The 19,858-nt window shown below is 41.4% G+C and overlaps 1 protein-coding gene across 4 annotated transcripts in view; it reads right to left on the reverse strand.

Annotated features, from left to right (window-relative positions):
• Positions 1-262: 262 nt before the first annotated feature.
• eif4g3b (eukaryotic translation initiation factor 4 gamma, 3b) overlaps positions 263-19,858 on the reverse strand; it is a 34,539-nt gene continuing 14,943 nt past the window's right edge. For 2 of the 4 annotated variants that reach the window (XM_036592510.1, XM_036592511.1), the window contains exons 6-35: positions 19,317-19,496; positions 18,558-18,672; positions 18,342-18,448; positions 18,116-18,241; positions 16,795-16,885; positions 16,619-16,708; positions 14,760-15,620; positions 14,262-14,341; positions 13,930-14,146; positions 13,717-13,841; positions 13,501-13,620; positions 12,234-12,389; positions 11,830-12,027; positions 11,494-11,640; positions 10,988-11,224; positions 10,293-10,397; positions 8,883-9,018; positions 8,451-8,539; positions 7,994-8,090; positions 7,789-7,909; positions 6,800-7,014; positions 5,270-5,385; positions 4,938-5,110; positions 4,497-4,622; positions 4,296-4,377; positions 4,015-4,113; positions 2,279-2,425; positions 2,104-2,185; positions 1,777-1,923; positions 263-1,662 (exon numbers count right to left, since the gene is read on the reverse strand). In XM_036592510.1, coding sequence (XP_036448403.1) covers positions 1,481-1,662; positions 1,777-1,923; positions 2,104-2,185; positions 2,279-2,425; positions 4,015-4,113; positions 4,296-4,377; positions 4,497-4,622; positions 4,938-5,110; positions 5,270-5,385; positions 6,800-7,014; positions 7,789-7,909; positions 7,994-8,090; positions 8,451-8,539; positions 8,883-9,018; positions 10,293-10,397; positions 10,988-11,224; positions 11,494-11,640; positions 11,830-12,027; positions 12,234-12,389; positions 13,501-13,620; positions 13,717-13,841; positions 13,930-14,146; positions 14,262-14,341; positions 14,760-15,620; positions 16,619-16,708; positions 16,795-16,885; positions 18,116-18,241; positions 18,342-18,448; positions 18,558-18,672; positions 19,317-19,496 — 4,767 coding nt within the window. In that variant the 3' untranslated portion in view covers positions 263-1,480. The remainder of the gene's footprint in view (positions 1,663-1,776; positions 1,924-2,103; positions 2,186-2,278; positions 2,426-4,014; positions 4,114-4,295; positions 4,378-4,496; positions 4,623-4,937; positions 5,111-5,269; positions 5,386-6,799; positions 7,015-7,788; positions 7,910-7,993; positions 8,091-8,450; positions 8,540-8,882; positions 9,019-10,292; positions 10,398-10,987; positions 11,225-11,493; positions 11,641-11,829; positions 12,028-12,233; positions 12,390-13,500; positions 13,621-13,716; positions 13,842-13,929; positions 14,147-14,261; positions 14,342-14,759; positions 15,621-16,618; positions 16,709-16,794; positions 16,886-18,115; positions 18,242-18,341; positions 18,449-18,557; positions 18,673-19,316; positions 19,497-19,858) is intronic. The other 2 variants (XM_036592514.1, XM_036592513.1) reach the window with 2 other exon arrangements.

Here is a 19,858-nt window from a genome sequence, read left to right on the forward strand (position 1 = left end):
GTTTAATTTTGCATGGATTGCCTAGAGTTGCCCAGACCTTTTGTCAGTGGGGGCTAAATAGGAATGTGTGCGGTGGACCGAGCGCCAAAAAGACAGAACAGTTTACAAAATAGTTTACAAATAATGCTGGGTGGGTTTTAAGGTGAATTTTAAAAATATATATTTCAACATAACACTATTTTACTAAATAAAAAAAAAAAAATAAAATAAAGAAAAAAATTTTTACTAAGTTTACTAAGTTATATATAGTATAAAAGTATGTTCTCTCAGTGGATGCAGGGGTGGGGTTTGAGTAACTTTTTGGTGGCCAAAATGAATGTCTTCACAGGCCTGAGGACCAAACCTATGACAGGTCTGGTCTAGATGATACTCTACAGTGTCTACATTGTGTGAACCCTTCAGACAAAAGAACTGTTGCACTGTAGGCACTAACAATAATACCTTTCACTAGTCATTAACATACTCTTAGAAAATTTAAACTTGGGAGAATTCAATATTCACATTGTAATATTACATGTAAATTAGCCTGGGAGACAACTGCGATTGGATTCCAGCAGCACAAATACTGTTCTGAGACCACTGAAGGTGTAGAAATAGTGACAAGTCACCTTGATTTGTTTTTTCATGTATCATTTTTGTTTTTAATTTATTTACAAGCTTTAAATTTGCTCTATCAGTATGAAGAATTACAAGCACTTTAGGTTCAGCAACATCTCTTTAGTGTTTTTGTACAAGTTGCCATTTGCTCATTTAATTCCATTCAAAGTTCTTGTTTTGACTGTAATCTCAGCAGTCTCCTGAATGCATAGTTCTGCCGGATTATATGTTTCCACATAGAGCAAGCTAAAGCAGAAGGAAAATTGGTATGGTTATTGAAATAACCTTGAACATCTGACGTACGACCACGTCAATCCTCTCTAGAACCCTGACTGTGTTTTTAAATCCCCCCATGAAGCGTTTTTGTCCTTAACCGAACAATCTGAAAGTCAGGGAGGCTCTTTCACAACTGTTACCATTATTATATTAATAGAATTATTAACATTATTTATTTATTTCTATATCCACCAATGCCTCTTGACCATCTGCAAAATGTTATACACCTTTGTTTGCAGTTCTTAGAAAACAAAAACAAAACAAAAAAAGAACCCATAAATTAGAGTCTGAACTTTTTCAAAGTTTTGTTTCTTTGTAGCACATAATTGTATTAAGTCTTTTCTCTTAAAAAGTAACAAAAAAATTAAAAACTTAAATGAAATATTACTATAAATAATACATGTATTCTTTTTAGTGCTCCAGCAATTTTAAGTCATCACGTCGCTGTATGTCAGTGAACCGTACCATTCACACTGACGCACTCCATTCTTCCCATTGGTGCATAAGGTTTGCTTGTATTACGTTTCGTTTTAGAAGATGCAGTTATTGTGTCAGCGACTATTGTCTTTCAGCACATGTTGGCAAATGTGTCCGTTTTTCCCTCTCGTCAATTGTCCTCGGACTCCTCCTCAGCCTCCCGTAGCCAGGTGAAGAAGGCCGTCACCGACTTGATGGCCACGCCCTTGCCTTGCTGCTCAGCTGGGTCTTTGCTAGATTCCCACTTGTAGAAGGCGTCCTCCGAGATCACGTCTTCATCATATAAACAGTCAAAGAACATCCGGAGCAAGTCTGATGAGAGCAACAAAAGTGATAAATGTGCATTTGCTTTTGCGATTTTCAGTACAGTCCAATTTTAGAATGTGTAACACTTGACATGCATTAGAAAGCATGGTTTGTACTCACTAGGAGGCTGGTCCAGTTTTACTATCAATGCTTGAAGTGCATAAAGTGCTTGCAACTGTCTCTCCGTGTCCGAGTTAAGGTACTTGTGTAATACAGGCAATCGCTTCTGAATAATGGCCGTGTCCACTCTACAAGAGGATTTCTCCGCTGTACACAATTCCCCACAACCAGCACACATACACATACACATACAGAACAGCCATCCATTTAGACTCATGAGAGAACAGAGAAAATACTTCAACATTTGCTTAATTTAAAACATGAGCTAAAAACAATGCTGCATGTTTAAATGTGCTACATTTTCACACCAAACAGACTAACACTTACATTTTACTGCTGCTTTGCACACAGCAGTCATCAGAGCTCTGAGGAAGGGAGGTGAACTCATTTCTGATTCATCTAGGTTTGCCTGAGATGGAGAGATCACAAATTAATGAAGAAATACTAATGGATCAAGTTCAGCATCACAGTACAGTGTGACATTACTTTGGAAGCCTCGTACCTCTACCCAGTCGAAGATTTGTTCATCACTAGCCATGTCTTCCAGGAGAAGCTTTTCAAGTTGCTTGTTCAGTTCCTCAGGCGAGAGCGTTCTCTTAGAGACCGCATCAGCCGGACTTGAGCAATCAGAAAGAGTGAAGTCTAGTTTCTGGTGGAGGTTAAAAATGAAAGTGATAGTTGACATTTGCATGAAATTGGGCCAACAGCAGAACTCCATATACATACATACAGAAATACTATAAGGGCTGGCCCAAACACCATGTTGCATGCTTTGAATATTCAGTATCTGAATATCAAAAATCACCCTTAAAAACAGTAACATCTATGTTCAATAACTAACTATATTTTTTTATTTTTATTATTTCGCTTAAAATATATTCAGTGAGTACCTACAATGTATCAATAGTCAGCCTGAAGCCCAGCTGCTGTATGAGTCACCTTAGCTCCCTGGACAAAAACTTAGTCACCTTGTATGTTTAAGGTGGTAATAACTTCATCCTCGTGCAGCGCCATCTGCAGGAGGCTGATCTGGCTATAAATACTTGCGGTGTGTGTGCGACGGGATTCATAGATTGAAAAGAGGTGGTACAGTGCAGTGAATGTCTCATTCGATGTGTGAAAAATGGGTCACAAAGCAGATGTTAATGATTGGCAAAAAGGAGTGGGCGTGCCGAAGGCTATAGTGTGAAGGAAGTAGCTGAATTTGCAGGTTCATCGACGCAAACGGCCATACATCTACAGGAAACTCACGTGAGAATTGTGCCCGAAACACAAAAATGACAGTTAGTGACCTGATGAAATCTGAGAAATATAACCAAACATGACAAAAAGGGCTCTAACAATCATAACTTGACCGCTGGCAAGTTTCGCGGCTTGTGAATAAAAAAACACTTTGCTTCCAGGCAAGAACTGCTTCTAGCAGTCAGCGCAGGTCCTTCACAACCAATTTCTGAAAGAACATTCTTACTGGAGAGTGTAAGAGCATTTCAGGCTAAACTCAGAAAAAGGTTATCAGTTGTGCTATCTGTAAAGCAGACTTTAGTTGGGGCAGTGGAAGAGGAAACACATCGGCTCACTGGATGAAGAAGATTCACTCTTGGTAAGAACCGTCCCAAACTGCATACTAGCAAACTCAATAGTGTGTAAAAATAGCACATATCCCATTAGAAGTGCACTTACTAGTGTAGTTTGTGAAGTACAGAAGTGTGTGGTTTGGGACGCGGCAATAGTTGTGCTAGCGAGCTCGTTAACTAATGTTGATGTTAAAAGCTGTCCAACTTCCATGTTATGAACTGTAACATCTAAAGTTATTTTGAAATGTATGTTCTCTGGAATCATTAAGAAGTTGGAACAGAGAAGCAAGTAACTATTATTCACAATGGCCCTGTTCAGATTCCAGATAGCGTTTACACTACATAGTTGTCTTAACGTCGAGGCCACTGCGGTGTTCAAATTCGGAAAACATAGAATGTTTCCAAACAGTTTTCTATTTTCTGCAAACATTTGCCACCACTCGCAAACAGTTTCAGGAGTTAGTTCTCAGCGGACATACAGGGCAGCTGGATGGAGGGTTACCGACGAAATGAAATGTTTACACAAAATTGTTCAAATTTAACTGTTCATAGGGAACAAATTTTCTACAAACATTCGGCACTTTCCCATCTGTAGACTTTTGTACAGTTCTGTACAAATCCGCAGTCCGCGTGCATGTGTACTGAAGCAGAGGGAATAGCTCACCTGCTCAGTGACGAAGCTCTGCACATCCTCCGTTTCAGGGAGGAGATCAGACCAGCTTAACCCAGAGTCCCTCCATAAGGCCCCCACTTTCCTATGGCTCTATACACAAAGAAACCCAGAACATTTACTACAGTATCCTCAAAGTAAACAACTGCTTGTCATACATCTTACAAGTGTTAGTGACCTGACGGTATCTGAGAAATATAACCAAACATGACAAAAACAACTCTAGCAGTCATAACCAAGTATGTTAAATGTTGGAGTGTAATTTTCTGGCTTACCATTTGTTTGCATAGAAGGTGCAATATTTCAGAAAATAATATCCCAGCTCTTCCCACAGGGAGTAATGGTTTGCTAAATTCACTGCAAAACCAAAATAAAGGAAACATTGTATCATCCCATAAAACACCTGCAGATATCATTTATAAACCAATCAATCCACCCTACAAAAATGTTTGCCGAGATCCAAACAAAGACCATACCTAAATAATTCTCTCATAGAGATTCCTCCTTCTCGGAGCACAGGATTAACCAGCTCCGCTAAGTACAGCCATATATGGGGAATGTCAATGGCCATATCATCTGCTAACTCAAGGGTTTCTGAGAACCTGTGCCAAGAAAGTGAGAGAGAAATAAAAAAAAGGAAGTTCTGTCAGGAAATCCCCTCTATATTGTGCTGATGTTCTGATGAGGCTAATGGTTCCGTAACAGAGTGTGCCAGCTAAAAGCATTGCAGTCAGCAGTGGAAGCTGATGAGTCAGATTCTCCTAAATTTATAGACTAAGGTAAAAACAAGCATATAAATAATAACACAAATATATCTCCTTTATGAACATACATACACTAACAAGCTGTCATAAAGCAGAGACTGGGGACTCTAACAACAGTTAGAAGGAGCTGGATGGGGAGCACTGCACTCTTACCCTTTAAAGAACTGAGGTTTGGAGAGGCTCCCAGCCTGCAGCAGCTGATGGAACAGCTGGCCCATGTGGTCTCGCGTGATCTGGCTCCTCTCCAGTGTGGATTCCACACCCACCCGCACAAACACATACAGCATCGAGGCCTGCTCCAGCTCCTCCACACACTGCACGGCCTCCTGCACAGGCACACATACACACAGCATGATTATATGTGATGAGATTTTACTGAATGTTACCATATGTTACAGTTTTACCTCACGGTTATGTGATACAGAGACACAGACTCAGTTTGTCAATCAAATTAAATCAGATTGGGTAAAAATTGTGCTGAATACCTTGTAATCATTAATGTGCAAAAACTCATCAATGATGGACTTGGACCTTTTCTCCATCTCCTCCTCAGACAGCGCAGGCTTGTCTGTGGCAGAGCCTGACGCTGCTTCAAGTTTTACTGTCAAACAGGAGACACAAAGCAAACACAACAGAACTCTGATCACATTTCTGCCTTGGGTGCTCTGACACTTAACAGTGAAAAAAGCTGTTTTTCCTTTTCTGTCAGCACAGACACATCTGAACATTTTGAGCAGCAGCAGATAAACGGTAAAACTGTTGGCCACATGGAACTATTTCATGGTTCCTATGAAGGACATTAGACAAGCGAGTGGTATTCAGTGTTCAAGCTGATCATCAAGAGCAGGTACAATGCTTCTCCACTACAGGTTTGACACACTACTCAATATCCTGCTCCTATTGCAAAATACAGCAAAGAAACAAAAGCAGATAGGAAAGTCCTTGGAGGATGAAGGACGACCAACCATTGTCTGTTGTGAAGAATGTTGGATTTAATGGCACATACTGTAGCCTACATACTGTGGTCATTTTAGTTTGTTTGTTTCATGTATTGTCAGCTTTTTTTGGGTTTATCAGTTTTGGTTTTCGATCTCGCTTGTCCTGAATTTCGGTTTTGGTTTCAGTGCGTCTATACTTCTGACACTCACATACTGCCAGTTATAAAAGAGACAAGAGCGCACTGCGGTTTTGTTTGGCATCAACTCACAAGAGACCACTACACTGCAAAAAAAATAAATAAATAAATAGAAATAAACCTCTCTCAGCAGATGAAAACATCCAGTCATTATTTGTGATTTAATATTTCTGATTATGGGATTGTTTGAAGTATATTTTAAGATTATTTAACCTATTTCTATATTTTTTTCACTTGTTCACAAGTAATTTTATCTAGTGAAGGTGGCTTATCCTATGGGCAGGTAAGTTTGCTTGTTACAAGCATTATGTGTTAAAACAATCAAAATTATTATTTAGCAGAACTAGTAAAATTAACTGCCAATGAAATGAGACACATTCACTAGGAAAAATGACTTTTTAAAATGAAGTAAAAAACACAGAAATAGGTTGAATAATCTTATAATACTCTTAAATAATTGTGAACTAATGAAAATATTGCATATATTAATTGGTTTAAGATGTTTTTGCATGTCAAGATTTCATTTTCTGCAGTGTACTGACATCAATACTTAAAAAAAGGCTCTCTTGTTAATTATCCTTCCATGTATCTATTAATTTGCTTACGTTTCAGGTCATTAGGGATGTAAAATGCATTGATCAGAAGCTGGTGAGTCACCTGCATTGCTTTTGCAATATTACAATCGACAATATAACAATTATAATGACATTTGAAATTTCATGATGCATTTCCTGAAGAACTGCAACTGAATTGAATCATTGTCAGGTCAGAGATTTACACTCCTACAGGGCACTCAGTGACCACTCGGTTCCGAAGCACACGGACAGCAGCTGCTAGGCTGAAAGTACAAAGTTGGAGTGTGTGTAAATCTATGACTCACCAGATTCCCTGGATTGGCTGCGCTCCAGTTTGCTCCTGCTGGCTGTGCTGGGCAGCAGTTTAGGCATGTCGGAGACATGTGTCTCCTTGTGTACCTCCTCCTGTGGAGGCTCCTCAGGGGCCTCCTTACCAGCTCCACCCACAGAGGGAGGCCCTGGCCGTGAGGGGCCTGAACTCAACGGCTTATCATTGCGTTCTCGTCCTGAGCTTCCACGACTGGGAAACAAACACACACACACACACACACACACACACACACACACACACACAAAGAAAAGAAAAAACAACACAACAACGCTTTAATCATCTTTAACCCCTTAAACTCTTAGGAGATCTGTATGTAGGCCCATACTTCTTCATACTGTCAAAACATACATACTACTTTCTTAGTAGTTACTCAGTAACTCACAGTAATGACTGATAACTGAGGCTACGTTCAGACTGCAGCTAAGGCCAAATCTGATATTTTTGTTCATATGTGACACAGACCTGTCTTTTGTGTGACAGCAAACAAACAAAATGGATCCAAGAGTTTCAATTCAGATGTGGGCTACTTTTGTATGTCATACTGAAATCCGATATGTGACAATGTGACCTCTGTTTGAACAGTCAGATCGGAATTCATATAACTTTTACATAAGCCCAACTGAATTTATCAAAATTTCACATGCTTGGGAATGCTTTATAGCAACTTAATCAAAATGTGTTACTATGGTTAGGCTTTGTATCTTCTTTGTATCTAATCAGTTCAGGAGTGTGATCTGTTCAGACTAATGTCAGATATTAAGAAGATAATGTGAATAATCAAACAACAAAATCACATTTGGACAGTATATCAGATATGGGCCACTTTGACCTGCAGTCTGAATTTAACCTGACTAACTCTTAAGTTTATTGTTCAATGAGATAAAAAGAGATTGAGATTTTCCACAGTGGTTTTAGAGATGCCTACGACAGATCCTGAGCCACATGTCCAGTGTTGTGCAGTACCTGCTTAGGCTTCTCTTCGAGTCAAAGTCTGACGCAGCAGAGGAAGTGGGCGCCACTGCTGGGGCCGAGGGCTGCAGGGGTGAGTAACGGTTCAGACTGCTGGCACTGGGGCGCAAGACGTCTGGAAAATGAACAAGTACATTACAATTTGTTCACAAAATCAGGCATGGCACAGACCACTGTAATTCATCCTCTCTTGTCCTACCTGATTCACTGGCCTTAGCTCCAGCTCCTCCACTGCTGCCCTTCATCCAGTTGAGCTGTGCTCGGGGCCCCAACTGAATCTTATCATCTATTGTTGACTACAGACACACAAACACAAAGACATTCAGTCTGGTTACATTATATTTACTACATAACCATGATGCTCATTCAGGCACATGGAACAGTGGTATTCGCATCACCAGCAGGTGGGGCAATTGGGTCCTGTGTTGATAAAAGAAGGACCGAGTAGTAGGGCTAGGATGTTTTAGTTGATCCTGAGGAAATGACTGTATCTAAGATCCTCAAATACCAAAAAAGACAGGTCAGGGACAGCATGATCGTTCAAGCAAAGATTCATAATCTAACAAGCTGATTTAGTGTTTTTAATGCTATTTAATGCCCTGGAAACTGGAGACCTGACAGGGAGTAGTCTTTCCACAAATGTGGACAGTCTGTACCTTGGAGATTTTGGGGATCTTGCTGGGGTCTATCGTCCTACTGTTCTTAGGTACAGGCACAGTGTTCCAGGTCTCCTCTCTCTGCAGTACTGAAGAATAAATGGAAATAAAATTATTAAAGAGGGGTAAAGAGTGAGATTGAGATATAGAGAGGTAGGTGAGGACAGCATGTATGTCACTGCATATCTTTGAGCAATTACTGTCACACATCAAAATGAGTGTATGTGAGAGAGAGAGAGAGAGAGAGAGAGAGAGAGAGAGAGAGAGAGAGAGAGAGAGGGAGGGAGAGAGAGAGAGAGGGAGGGAGGGAGAGAGAGAGAGAGGGAGGGAGGGAGGGAGGGAGAGAGGGAGAAGAAGAGAGAGAGAGCGAGCACACAAGAGAGCGAGAATAAGCTATAAAGAGGATTAGCCTATAGTGGAGTTCTCACTGACCTGGTCTCCTCTTGTCCTTGGACAGCAGCTGCTGATGGACCTTTCTCTGCTCTTCCTGCTCTTCGATTTTGGCCTCTTTGTGGATCTGCTCAATGGTCTTGGGGCCCAGGTCAGCTCTACGCGACACCCAATTATGCTGAAACAGAGCAACACACACACACACACATGCACAGCTGTTTACAACACTGTAGTTCAAATCTTCTTGTTGGATTCCAAGTCATCATTACTTAAGTCTGAACCTTAGTGTCATTTTTAGAAATAGAAATTGTCTTAAATTAATTAAAATGCACACGAAGAATAATTCTTCTCTATCCCTTCTCCCATTGTCCATGCATGCCATTTTGCAAGAAAAAACATTTCAAACAATAGCCAGTGAGCCGTTTGTGTCTGTCCTATAAAACCCAATTTAACATGTGTACATACAAGTCATGTCAAAGTTAATGTGTTAATATTTTGTCCATTCATACAGGTATAACAAAATGGACTGCTTTTTAAATTGGGAAAAAAAACACTCTAGGTTTACATAATTGCAAATAAGACAAATGTGATTGATCATAATTAACTACACAAAATAATATGATTAATCATGATTAATTATTTTAATGGTTCGACAGCCCTTGTATATACATATTTTTGTATTGTTCCACTGATCAAACCACCTCCAACATGAATGATTCACTAGTGATAAGAGGACTAAATTCAGGTTCTCTGCAAGTTTTAAAATAGGTCTGAGATTTATTTACTATATAGTTGTACACAAAAGTTTGGGTGCCCTGGTCACAATACATGTTTTGATGATTTTCTAGGAGACATCCTCCAAACCCCATGTGAAATACGCAAAAACTTCAACAGTAAAATACAGGTACTTGACGTACACCTTAAAATATTACATGAATACTTCAAATATTCAAAATTTAAATGCCCCCAGGAGCTCAGTCTTTTAAACCTTCCTATCTGCTCGAACTAGACCCCTGGCATCCTTTCTTTGCTGCAAGTTCATTAACACTCGGGCTCAATTTCTGAGCTGCTGAGCTAACGTTTATAAAACTAATGTTTTATATTGACTGAACTGTACTTAATTGTTGTGCAGAACTGAGGTATAACCGCTGTCTCGTAGACTGTTATTGGGGTAGGAGAGTTAGAGTGCATATTGTCAAACGAGCTAATATTAATTAAAATACTTTTGCGGGCCAAGTAGGATTGTGTCGCAGGCCTTGTGCTTAACACATGGGGGTTAAGTTGTAACTTGACTGAGACACTGTCCTGTTACCTTCTCAAACCTGCAAACTCAGACTCAAGTACTACAACACTTGTTATGCCTACTAGAGGAAATGGTTACTTCCTTGCAGCTTTTTGCAATAACAGTAAACGTAAGAACACACATGCAGAAACACAGATATAGCCACTAACCAGTCGAAGGTCGATGACATCTTGGAGCATGAAACGAATGCGTGATGAAGTCTTCCTCTCCTTCACTATCTTTTCCATCTGGTTGAAGTACTGATCCATTCGAGGCTAAAGGAGAGGAAACAAAAAGCATGAGCAAAGTTCCTTACACAGCGATTCTGCTGACAAACTTTAGATACTGATGTTTGTGTTTTGGCACCACTGAAGTTTCAGCAAAGCCATGTTTTCAGCTGAACTCCTTGGGAGTCACGGTCAGCAGAAGACATTTATGGGTCTCATGAGAATTTTGTTGCTAAGCACACTGCTAAATTTTGAAAAGCAGCCATATGTTTGCTGGGGCTTTGTGGGTAGGTATATTGTCACTAGTTACACTTGGGACCCCTGAATTAAACAGCAGAAGATGGAGACCAGGGATATGCTAATTTTCAGTCTTTAGGTCCAACTCATTTGCAAGAGCTCTTTTTAACCAAGTATATAAAGCAAAACAATAATAAAACAGCACAATGTGAAGTCAAAGATCAATTCTTAACTGATTTGTCAGTCTGAACTGACAATTCTTAACCAAACAGTGACTAAATTAGCTTATGTGACAAAAAAAGCTCATTTGTATACACTTCTAGCTTAAAAATTATGTGGTGCACAATCAATCAATCAATCAATCAAGCAATCAAGCAATCAAATCTCAGTGGCTTGCTCACCTTGGCTTTCTCAAAGTCCAGGTCCTTCCCGATTGTGGTGAGGAGTCTACAGAGGCACTCAAGACTCTCCTCATCATGATTCTTCAGCAGCTTCACCACACAGTCATGCATGATGGCTTCTGTCAGCATGCGTAGTTTAAACAACTCCCCAATGAACTTGATGTTTCCGATGGATCTTCTGCGGGCCTTGTCCTTCGCCTCCTCCAACTCCTCCTGCAGTCTCTCCCGCTCACTGGCCTGAATCAAAGACAAACATAGGAGCCACTTCAGTAAACCAAATCTAGTCTGTGTGTATACACATTCCAAATAAATGATACCTAAAAAATTCAGCAGCAGAACGCTCTCTAGATTTTTCCACAAACTGGCTGCTCTACAGAATCACAGGTAAAACTGATAGCAGCTTATCTTCTTGCAGCATCTTCTGCAATTCCAGCACCTTTTCGTAATCTGTGGGGCTTGTTAATTGGAAAACGAGGTGAAATTCTACTGAGAGGAACAGTGCTTACTGATGAAGCTGCTTCCAGCTCTCGCTGTTTCTTTTCAAAGACATCGTCATCCATTTTGTCCTTCTCAAACTCCTTCTGACAGCGGTTCAGCAGCAGCTTTCGGAAATTCACAGTGCTGGAGGGCTTGTCTGCCATGGGCACCTTTAACTAAAGAGGAAGGAAGACCGGGTAATTAAAGAATTAAATAAATAAATACAAGATCACTGCAATCCCATTAAGCTGTCTGCATCTAAACAGAAGTTGAATTAAATTATAACAAGATAAAACTCAATTCTGATTGACCCAGCAACTACTTTGGTTTTCATGGAGAACTTGTAACAATAACGTGCTACTCACCGTAGCCAGGCAGCTACACATATTGCCATAGGCCACAGAGAAGTTGGGTTCATCGATAGCTTTCTCAAAGACCAGGTCGATGACACCTTTGAGGCGCTCCTCTGTGTCAATGGTGAGGTCAGTCACCTGCTTCATTAGCTGGTTAAACATCTGTGGGGTCAGTTTGTTGAGGATACTGCGAACCTTTCGGAAAAGCTCCTGATAAGACAAAGGAAAAACAGGAAAACTAACTAAGCACTCCGCTGCAGTGATTCCATCCAATTATTATATGTATTGCTCTTAACTTAAGCAAACATTTAGGAAAGGAAATATGTGATGTTTTGTACTCCTGCAAGCCTATCACATTAGATGGAAAGTCTGAAAAACACATCTTCCTCGATGTCACTACAGGATGAGGTGCTGACCTGAGTTCTCTGGGTCTCGGGGTCCTCTGGGACAATCTCCCTCTTCATGCCAGGCTTCCAGGCATTCTCAGCCTTCTTCAGCTGCACCTCATCATTCACAGACACATTCGTGATGATCTTGCGGGGAGGAGGCCGTCTCAAGCCTACATTCAGGAGCTGATTAAAAAAAATAAAAAAAAAATAAAGAAAAGAGAACTGTTAATTATATATATATATATATATATATATATATATATATATATATATATATATATATATATATATATATATATATATATATATATATGTGAGTATATATAGTATTGATTAATATGAAAACGTTTGCCACGTTCATACAAACCCAAAAAAGTTGGAACAGTATGTGAAGTTCCCATAGAAACAGAAAGCACTGATTAGTAAATTTTGTTTGAACTGTTTAAAACACATTCCAAAAAGATCACCTTTCCTTTTACCAATATTTATGTCACCAACTGATCCAGTTTAGAATTTTTTTGCCACAAGTCTTCAGCTGGGCAACCGTGTGGGGCCTTGTCTTATTTAGCACTTCATAATGCTCCACACATTTTCAATAGACAGGCAGGCTGGTCTAGCACCCACCCTCTCTAAATACACAGCCTACCAGCATTGTTTTGCTAAAACAAGCAGGAAGATCTCTGAAAAAGATGGCATCTAAAAAGACAGCATATGTTGCTCCAAAACATGTATATAACTTTTAGTATTTATAGTGCTTCACAAATGTGCAAGTTACCCACTGTTACACCCTGACACTGACTTTGTAACTTTATACTGGTAATAAAAAAAAGGTTAAAAAGGCTGAATAGAAAAACACAATAAATTTCTTCACTGTGTGTCAGCCCATTTCAGCTGAACCTAAGCCCAGAGAAGTCGGAAGTGTTTCCGGACACTGTTGACATATGACTTCCATTGTGCATAGTACAGTCCCAATCTTTTCTGGATTGTTGCGGGCATCAACTTCAGAATAAAAACAAAATAAATAAATAAATAAAAAGAGAATTAAAAAAATGAAGATGATAAGGCAAACATCTTGGTCCTGTTTTGTTTGTTTAAATGTAGATCAAAGTGGTATAACTGCTTTCTGTTTTTATTTGGGTTTTGCCTACCGTCTCATTTTTTTGGAATTGGGTTTGTACAAACAGAGAAAGTAAATATTGTCACCAGGACCAATGTGGCATTAATGTAACTGAATCAATGTTTTTAATAGATTTGTGCAAGCGAAAATAAAAGCGCAGACAAAACAGAAACCTACCGGCGCGCCTCTACTTCCAGGAATCACCCTGCCAAAGTCTGCGAAGGCTGGAGTGAAGTCTGGGCCTCTGGAGATGACCCGTGGGTCCACTTGCCGCAGGGGCAGCTTGTTTTGGTTAATCTGTAAGGGCAGGAAGTCAAGAAGAAGACTGTAAGCCCCTGTTATCCAGAAAGGCCTTATTCTGGTTCAGTAATGTCTATGGTTCAGCAGGCTTACCTTGTCAAGTACCACATCTGAGATGGGAGGAAGCCCCTCAGGCTTCTGCACGCAGGCAGGCATGAACTGGAAGCCCAACAGAAAGTCTCTATTATACTGCCTCTTCCCATTCTTCAGTTCTGGCTCTGCGGGTGGAGGAAGGACAGTGAGCAACAGATGGCAGATGGCAATCAGAAAATCTGAAGGAGACTAGTGTGAAAGAGCGAGCCTCACTTTGTATTGCGTTGGTAGAAGGCTCTTTGAGTGCAGGTGTGAGGACTCCATCACTGCTCTCAGGCTCTGAGGTGTGCTCTGGTCCGTTCCTCAGAGGCTCCACCTCCTGCTCCCCATTCTCCTCCACAGGTGCTGCTGTCGAGCTCCACCGCTCCACACCCACAGAAGGAGGGACAGAGTGCTCCACTGCAGCCTCTTCAGCTGGCTCCAGCTTCTCCTAACACGCATATTAAGACAGTTTGTATCATGACTACTGAGACGTAATTAGTTTGGTCAAAACAAATGTTTTTACCCAATGCAAACATATTACGAGCAGCATGTCTCAAACTCACCTCTTTGTCAGGACACTGGGCTTGCCCCACAGAAGAGTCCTCTTTTGGCTTCTTCCAGGTCTTTGGTACACTAGACGCAGCTGCAGCAACATAACAGGTCAACAATGCTCACACACTGTTACATCCCATCACAGCCAGCGTTTCCCTTATATTTTTAGGTAGTATACCCTTTGAAGCTACCAGCACTGTTGTGCATCTATGGTGTGATCAAATGCTTGCGGCGCCGGAGAAGTTATTTTTAAAAATGCAGTGAATGTGTTTACATGTTTTACACTCTCTATACATTTATTTTAAAATTTACATCAGAAAGATTCACAGGTGACTTAATGCCTGTCATTTCATGCTGGGTCAAAGGAAAATATGATCAGAGCGGATTTGGTATCTGAATAAACTACACTGCATCTAAGCCAAGGGCCATGCAAGTTTGGCCAGGCCGGCCATCCAGTCTAATTTATGGTCAGGAAAATGTTGATAGCATATCATGCATTTGGCATTTACCTTGACTGGAACTTGATCTAAGGTTGGACTGTAATGTGGGCTCCAGTTTTTCCTCTACTGAGACATCTGCCTCCTTTTCGGTTTCTCTCGGCTCTGGCCCGGTTGAGGCTCTCCTGACTGGGCCTGTCTCTGCAGCTCCCTGGCCTGGGAGAATGAGGCTTGGAGAAGGAGCAGGTCCAGGCACAGTACAAACAGCAGCAGCAGTAGTGGTGGCAGCGGCAGGCAGGGAGGGGGTCACAATGCCTGAAGTGACTGTCTCTCCAGCTGCAGGACTTACAGCCTTCACTGCAGGTGCGACAAGGTTGGGCTCCGAGCTGACTGGCTGGGGCCGGGGAAGGCTGAGCTGAGCAGGCTGTAGTTCGGGAGTCTGGCTAGGCTGAGAGGGCTGAATATCTACATCTTCAGAGGGAGGTGTGGCGTCCGTTTCGGCCAGCCCATTGACAGCCTTTACGGTCTGGCCTGAAGATAAAGTCAACTCGGAAGGGGCTCGCTCGGGCTCTAGTTTCTCTGGCTCTGGTGTAATGGCGCGCACAGAGCTAGGCTCCACTGAAGGGGCTGGGGGATCCGCTGCCTCCAAAGCTGAGGCAGTAGGCTTGGAGGAGCTTGGGGCTGGAACTGAGGCTGGAGCTACACTGGGGGCCAGTTCTGGGCCTGAGGGAGGAAGCTCAGATTTCTCAGAGAGATGCAGGTCTTGGGCAGGGGAAGCTGCAAGGACAGGGGCAGGGGCCAGGACAGGAACAGCAGCTGCGGGAGCGGCAGGGGCAGGGCTGCTGGGCTCTCGCCTCTGTGCAGGAGGCTCCCCAGGCCGTAGCCCCGGCGATGAAGACTTCAGCACTGCACCCTCAAGCTTTGGCTTGTCATCTACAAAAGAGGTGTTTGGAAAGCCACCATTCAATTGTGTTTCTAGGTTCATTTGCAAGGTATAATCATGTAGGTGATATCTGCTCCAGTTCTAAACCTGTAGTTACCAACTCTGTTCCTGAAGATTTACCACCCTACAGAGTTTAGCTCTAATCCACGGGAATCAAAAGCAGATCTTGGGTGGCCACAGCTTTGGAGATATTTGTGTTTTGCCACTTCTAACATTCTAAATTTTGCTCACCAAAGACTTTGCTAATCAAAATTTAATGTGATAAAAATATGCTCCCAACAACCATGCAGAGCCTGGTAGACCACCAAACCTACCACCATAGGATAAACAGTACTTAAAGCTTTAATCTTTGAGAGACAGGAGAAACTCAAGCTCGACACTCAAGCTGTTTTATCCATTATTCCACTGTGAGAAGACAATCAACACTATGGGATTAAAAAGATACGCAGCTGATAAGGAGCTTTTAATGACAAAAAGAAATAAACACAATAAATAAAAAAAGAATTGGCAAATCAACCAAAGCTGCTGGTGTTCTCACAACATTGGAAAGGCCACCCCAGAGCCCAGACCTCAACATCACTGAATGTGTTTGGGATTACTTGGATTGTGAGAAACAGAAAAAGCAAACCAAATTTTAAGAACTTTGGAAAGTGAAAAAATACCCCTGCAGACATGTCCTAAAAAGAACAGAAGCTGTAATCAAGGCACGGTGGACACACAAAAAAAAAAAAAAATATATATATTATATTTAGTTGTTCAGGCTTCTGTATATTTTCTATGAAATACATGTTTTCTGCCTTTTTTCCAGGCACTGAAAATGAATAACTAAACTAAATAAATGAATGGCGATTTTTGCACAGTACTGTAAGGCTGTGAGGTAATCCTTTATTAGTTGACTACTGAGCGTTGCTCTAAACCAGTGCTTTTAAATTCAGCTCCTGGTGACTCAGCAACCTGCACATTTTTATGTATTCTCTGCCAAACACACCTGATCCAATGCATGTAGGGTCAGTAATCAGTTGAGGGGCTTGATCAGGTGTCTTGCGACAGGAACTTTTTGAAACTATGTTGTGGGTGCCTAGGAGAATAATTAAGAAACATTGCTCTAGACCTGCACAAGTCAGAAATCAGAAAGCTGAAAGCGGCATTGAAGAGAGGCCTGACCTGGTTTCAAGTCGACAGGAGCAGGGAGGACTTGGGTGCTGTCCACACTGTACATAACGTGCCCATGTTCCGCAATCTGGCTGTTCAGCTGCTGGGATTTGAGGTAGAAAATGTGAGGATAATGAGGGTGTTGACATAAAAACTAGCAAAAGAGAGAAAGAGAGGAGTAAAGAGAAACAGAGTGAAAGAGAAAGAAAGAAATATTGCACATATATGCAGCACACAGACAGAGCGGAAGAGGGGAAATGGCAGTGGGGGGGCAGTACGGCATAGCATAAATAGACAAGTAGGTAGTGAAAGTGGCGAGGAGAGAAAGAAGAAAATAAAGAGAGATAGCATGAAAGAGTGCAAGCAAGAGACAGAAGTACCAAAGCATGAAGTTGGGTGAGGCACAAAACAGCAAAAGACAGTAAACACAAGGGTAGAGGGGGGGTTAGACAAATGGACAAGAGAAATGGGGAAAGAGAGGAGAGACGAACACTGTTAACATTTAGGGAGAGAAGACACAAAGTAAGAGTAACAACACAATAGTGAGCGTTCCCTTTACAGAGAGAGGCTTTCTCCTAGAGATGCCCAAGTTCGTAGGCTATGCCGGATCACTATGGGCATTTACATGTGCTGTCTCTGTAGAGGGAACACAAGGGGAGATCAGGATGAGACAAACGACTGTGAAGCAGAACTAGGATGAAGGCAGATGAAAGAATAGGTAAGCCACGTCAAACATCAAGAAAAGGTTTTTTTATGTACTACAATAGTCAGATTCACATGAACAACTAAAAGGTCTATACAGACAATGCCAGATAAAGTGTGCCAATTTACTCCGTTTTACCTACAGGGAGAAGTTTACTGTAGCTTAGCAACAAAAGCATGATTAACTCAGCGACTGGTAAGCAGTTAAAGCACAGGGCGGGTGACATCAGGTCATAGCCACAAGCTGTGGCTTCAGATAAAGAGATAAATTGGAGATTATGGGAAAAAAGAGGTAGCAGCTGGCTTAGTGATCATCACTATGTGCATGTGATCAATTGGTGATTTAATGTAGGAATACAAATGAAACTGCTTTTCAGCATTAAACATCTCTTTCAAAATATGTGAAGGAGGAAGTGAAAAAGGCTGGATATAGAATTCCCATTATGCCATCAGCTTTTGTTGCTGACTGCATGATGCACACTGAAATAAGGACAGGTAACAAAACCCAAACAACCGTCTCAAACTCACTAGCAATGACTAAGAGAAAGAGTTCTTTGGCGTTGTGGAAGTGAACAGCAGATTGCAGCTGTTTAAGCTCTGACATGTATCTGTATATGATTGAATATCTTACCTGTGGAGGAGTAGGGGTGGAGGATGGCCGTCCCGCTGGAGGGGTTGGGTTCCGGCTCCCGCCCACTCCTGACATGATCTCCTCTGTGATGTCTTTGCCACCCTGGTTAGGGTCTCGGATGCGGATCTTAAAGGGCATAAGCGGGTATGTAGTTAAACAATAAAGTATCCATATCTATTAATTCATTATACAGTATTCAAATTAAGATTACTAGAGAAACACTCACGGTTTTCTTCTCTCTCTTGGCAGGTGGAGGTTGTTGTGGTGTAGGCACTATTATGGATGGAGATGGTGTGTACATGGTCTGGCCAGGATAGTATGGAGGCCCCGCCGCTAAGTGTGAGGAAAAAAATAACCTTTTCCAGTTACAGTTCAAAATGGAAACCACTTGTAAACAGTGGCAAAAGCAAAGGTGGAGAGAGATAAACTAGGCCAAACTCACCATATGCTGGAGGGAAATCTCCTGGAGTGGGTCCAGGGTAGAAAGTACTGGGTCCAGCAGGTTGGACTGAGTACTGTTGGGGAGGCCCCACATATGGAGGAGCACTGTGACGGTACTGTTAATTAAATAAACAAGAAGAGGTGATTACAGGCCCGCCAAATACCACTTATATAGCTATTCTGAGATAGCTGAGGACAAAGTTAGATACAAAAAAAGTGTAAATTTTGACAATTCAAATATTACTTTCCTTAAAGGTTACACTTGAGGTCTGAAGTCTTAATTTCCCCTCTTATGTTTTAGACTTAAAAGAACTGAAGCAATACTTCTTATACAGGCTTATAACAGGAAAACACAAGCATTACCTTGAAGGACCATTATGTATAGTTACATCTGTGACATACATCATCAGTGATGTAAATAAGAGGGTTTAGCGGGGAACACTGCAGAATTCAATGCCACAGACTAGGGCTCAGTTCCCTGGCTCAGACAAGAATACCATGGTATATATTAAGAGTCCCTGAGCAAAACTCCTAACACTACATTCGCCTACCTCTGTAACACGATTAAACTTGTAAAGTCGTTCTGGTAAGAGCATCTGCCAAACGCACAAATGTAAAAACAAATGTCTTAAAAACACAGTGCAGCATTAAAATCAATACATATTTTTCATGCCCTTCTGCCTGTTTGTGGTTGTTATTTCCAATCTAATGCTAGACAGAAAACAAAGGAACAAAGTCTTCTCTGGTGCATTTGTCTAACCTGGGGTATGTAGTATTGGGCAGTCTGAGGTGAGGGGAAAGGCATAGGCGTCATGGACATCATGATGGGCTGACTTGGGGGGTAGACGGTGGCAGCTGGGGCCTGGGAGGCAGGCCTAATTGAAGGGCTGTTGCTTGAAATGGTGGGTCGGGCTGCCTGCATCTGAGTCCTCTGGAAAAACTGGGAGAGACGAGAGAGGAATGATTAGTCATAAACATCTACACTCTTGGTTGGCATTTAAACTGTGTACTGCAAGAAGCAGTCTGGACCTGAAATGTGGACCTGATAATTATGCTACGGTTACTACAGCAAAAATCCAAACTGACTGAAAATGTGTGACATAAAAAAAAATCAAATTTTTAACAGGTACTATTAACTGAAACATGCAAAATACGAAATGAAAACCTTATATTTTAATATACATGCATGGCAGTAATAAAGGGGCAATTAAACTAGCATGAGAAATGGACACGTTTGATGCACCTAATTCCAAAGAGGTGACGCATATAAGATAAAATTCAATGTTTATTCTTTCTTGTAAA

Source organism: Colossoma macropomum, unplaced genomic scaffold (assembly GCF_904425465.1).
Source record: "Colossoma macropomum unplaced genomic scaffold, Colossoma_macropomum, whole genome shotgun sequence".
NCBI lineage: Eukaryota > Metazoa > Chordata > Actinopteri > Characiformes > Serrasalmidae > Colossoma > Colossoma macropomum.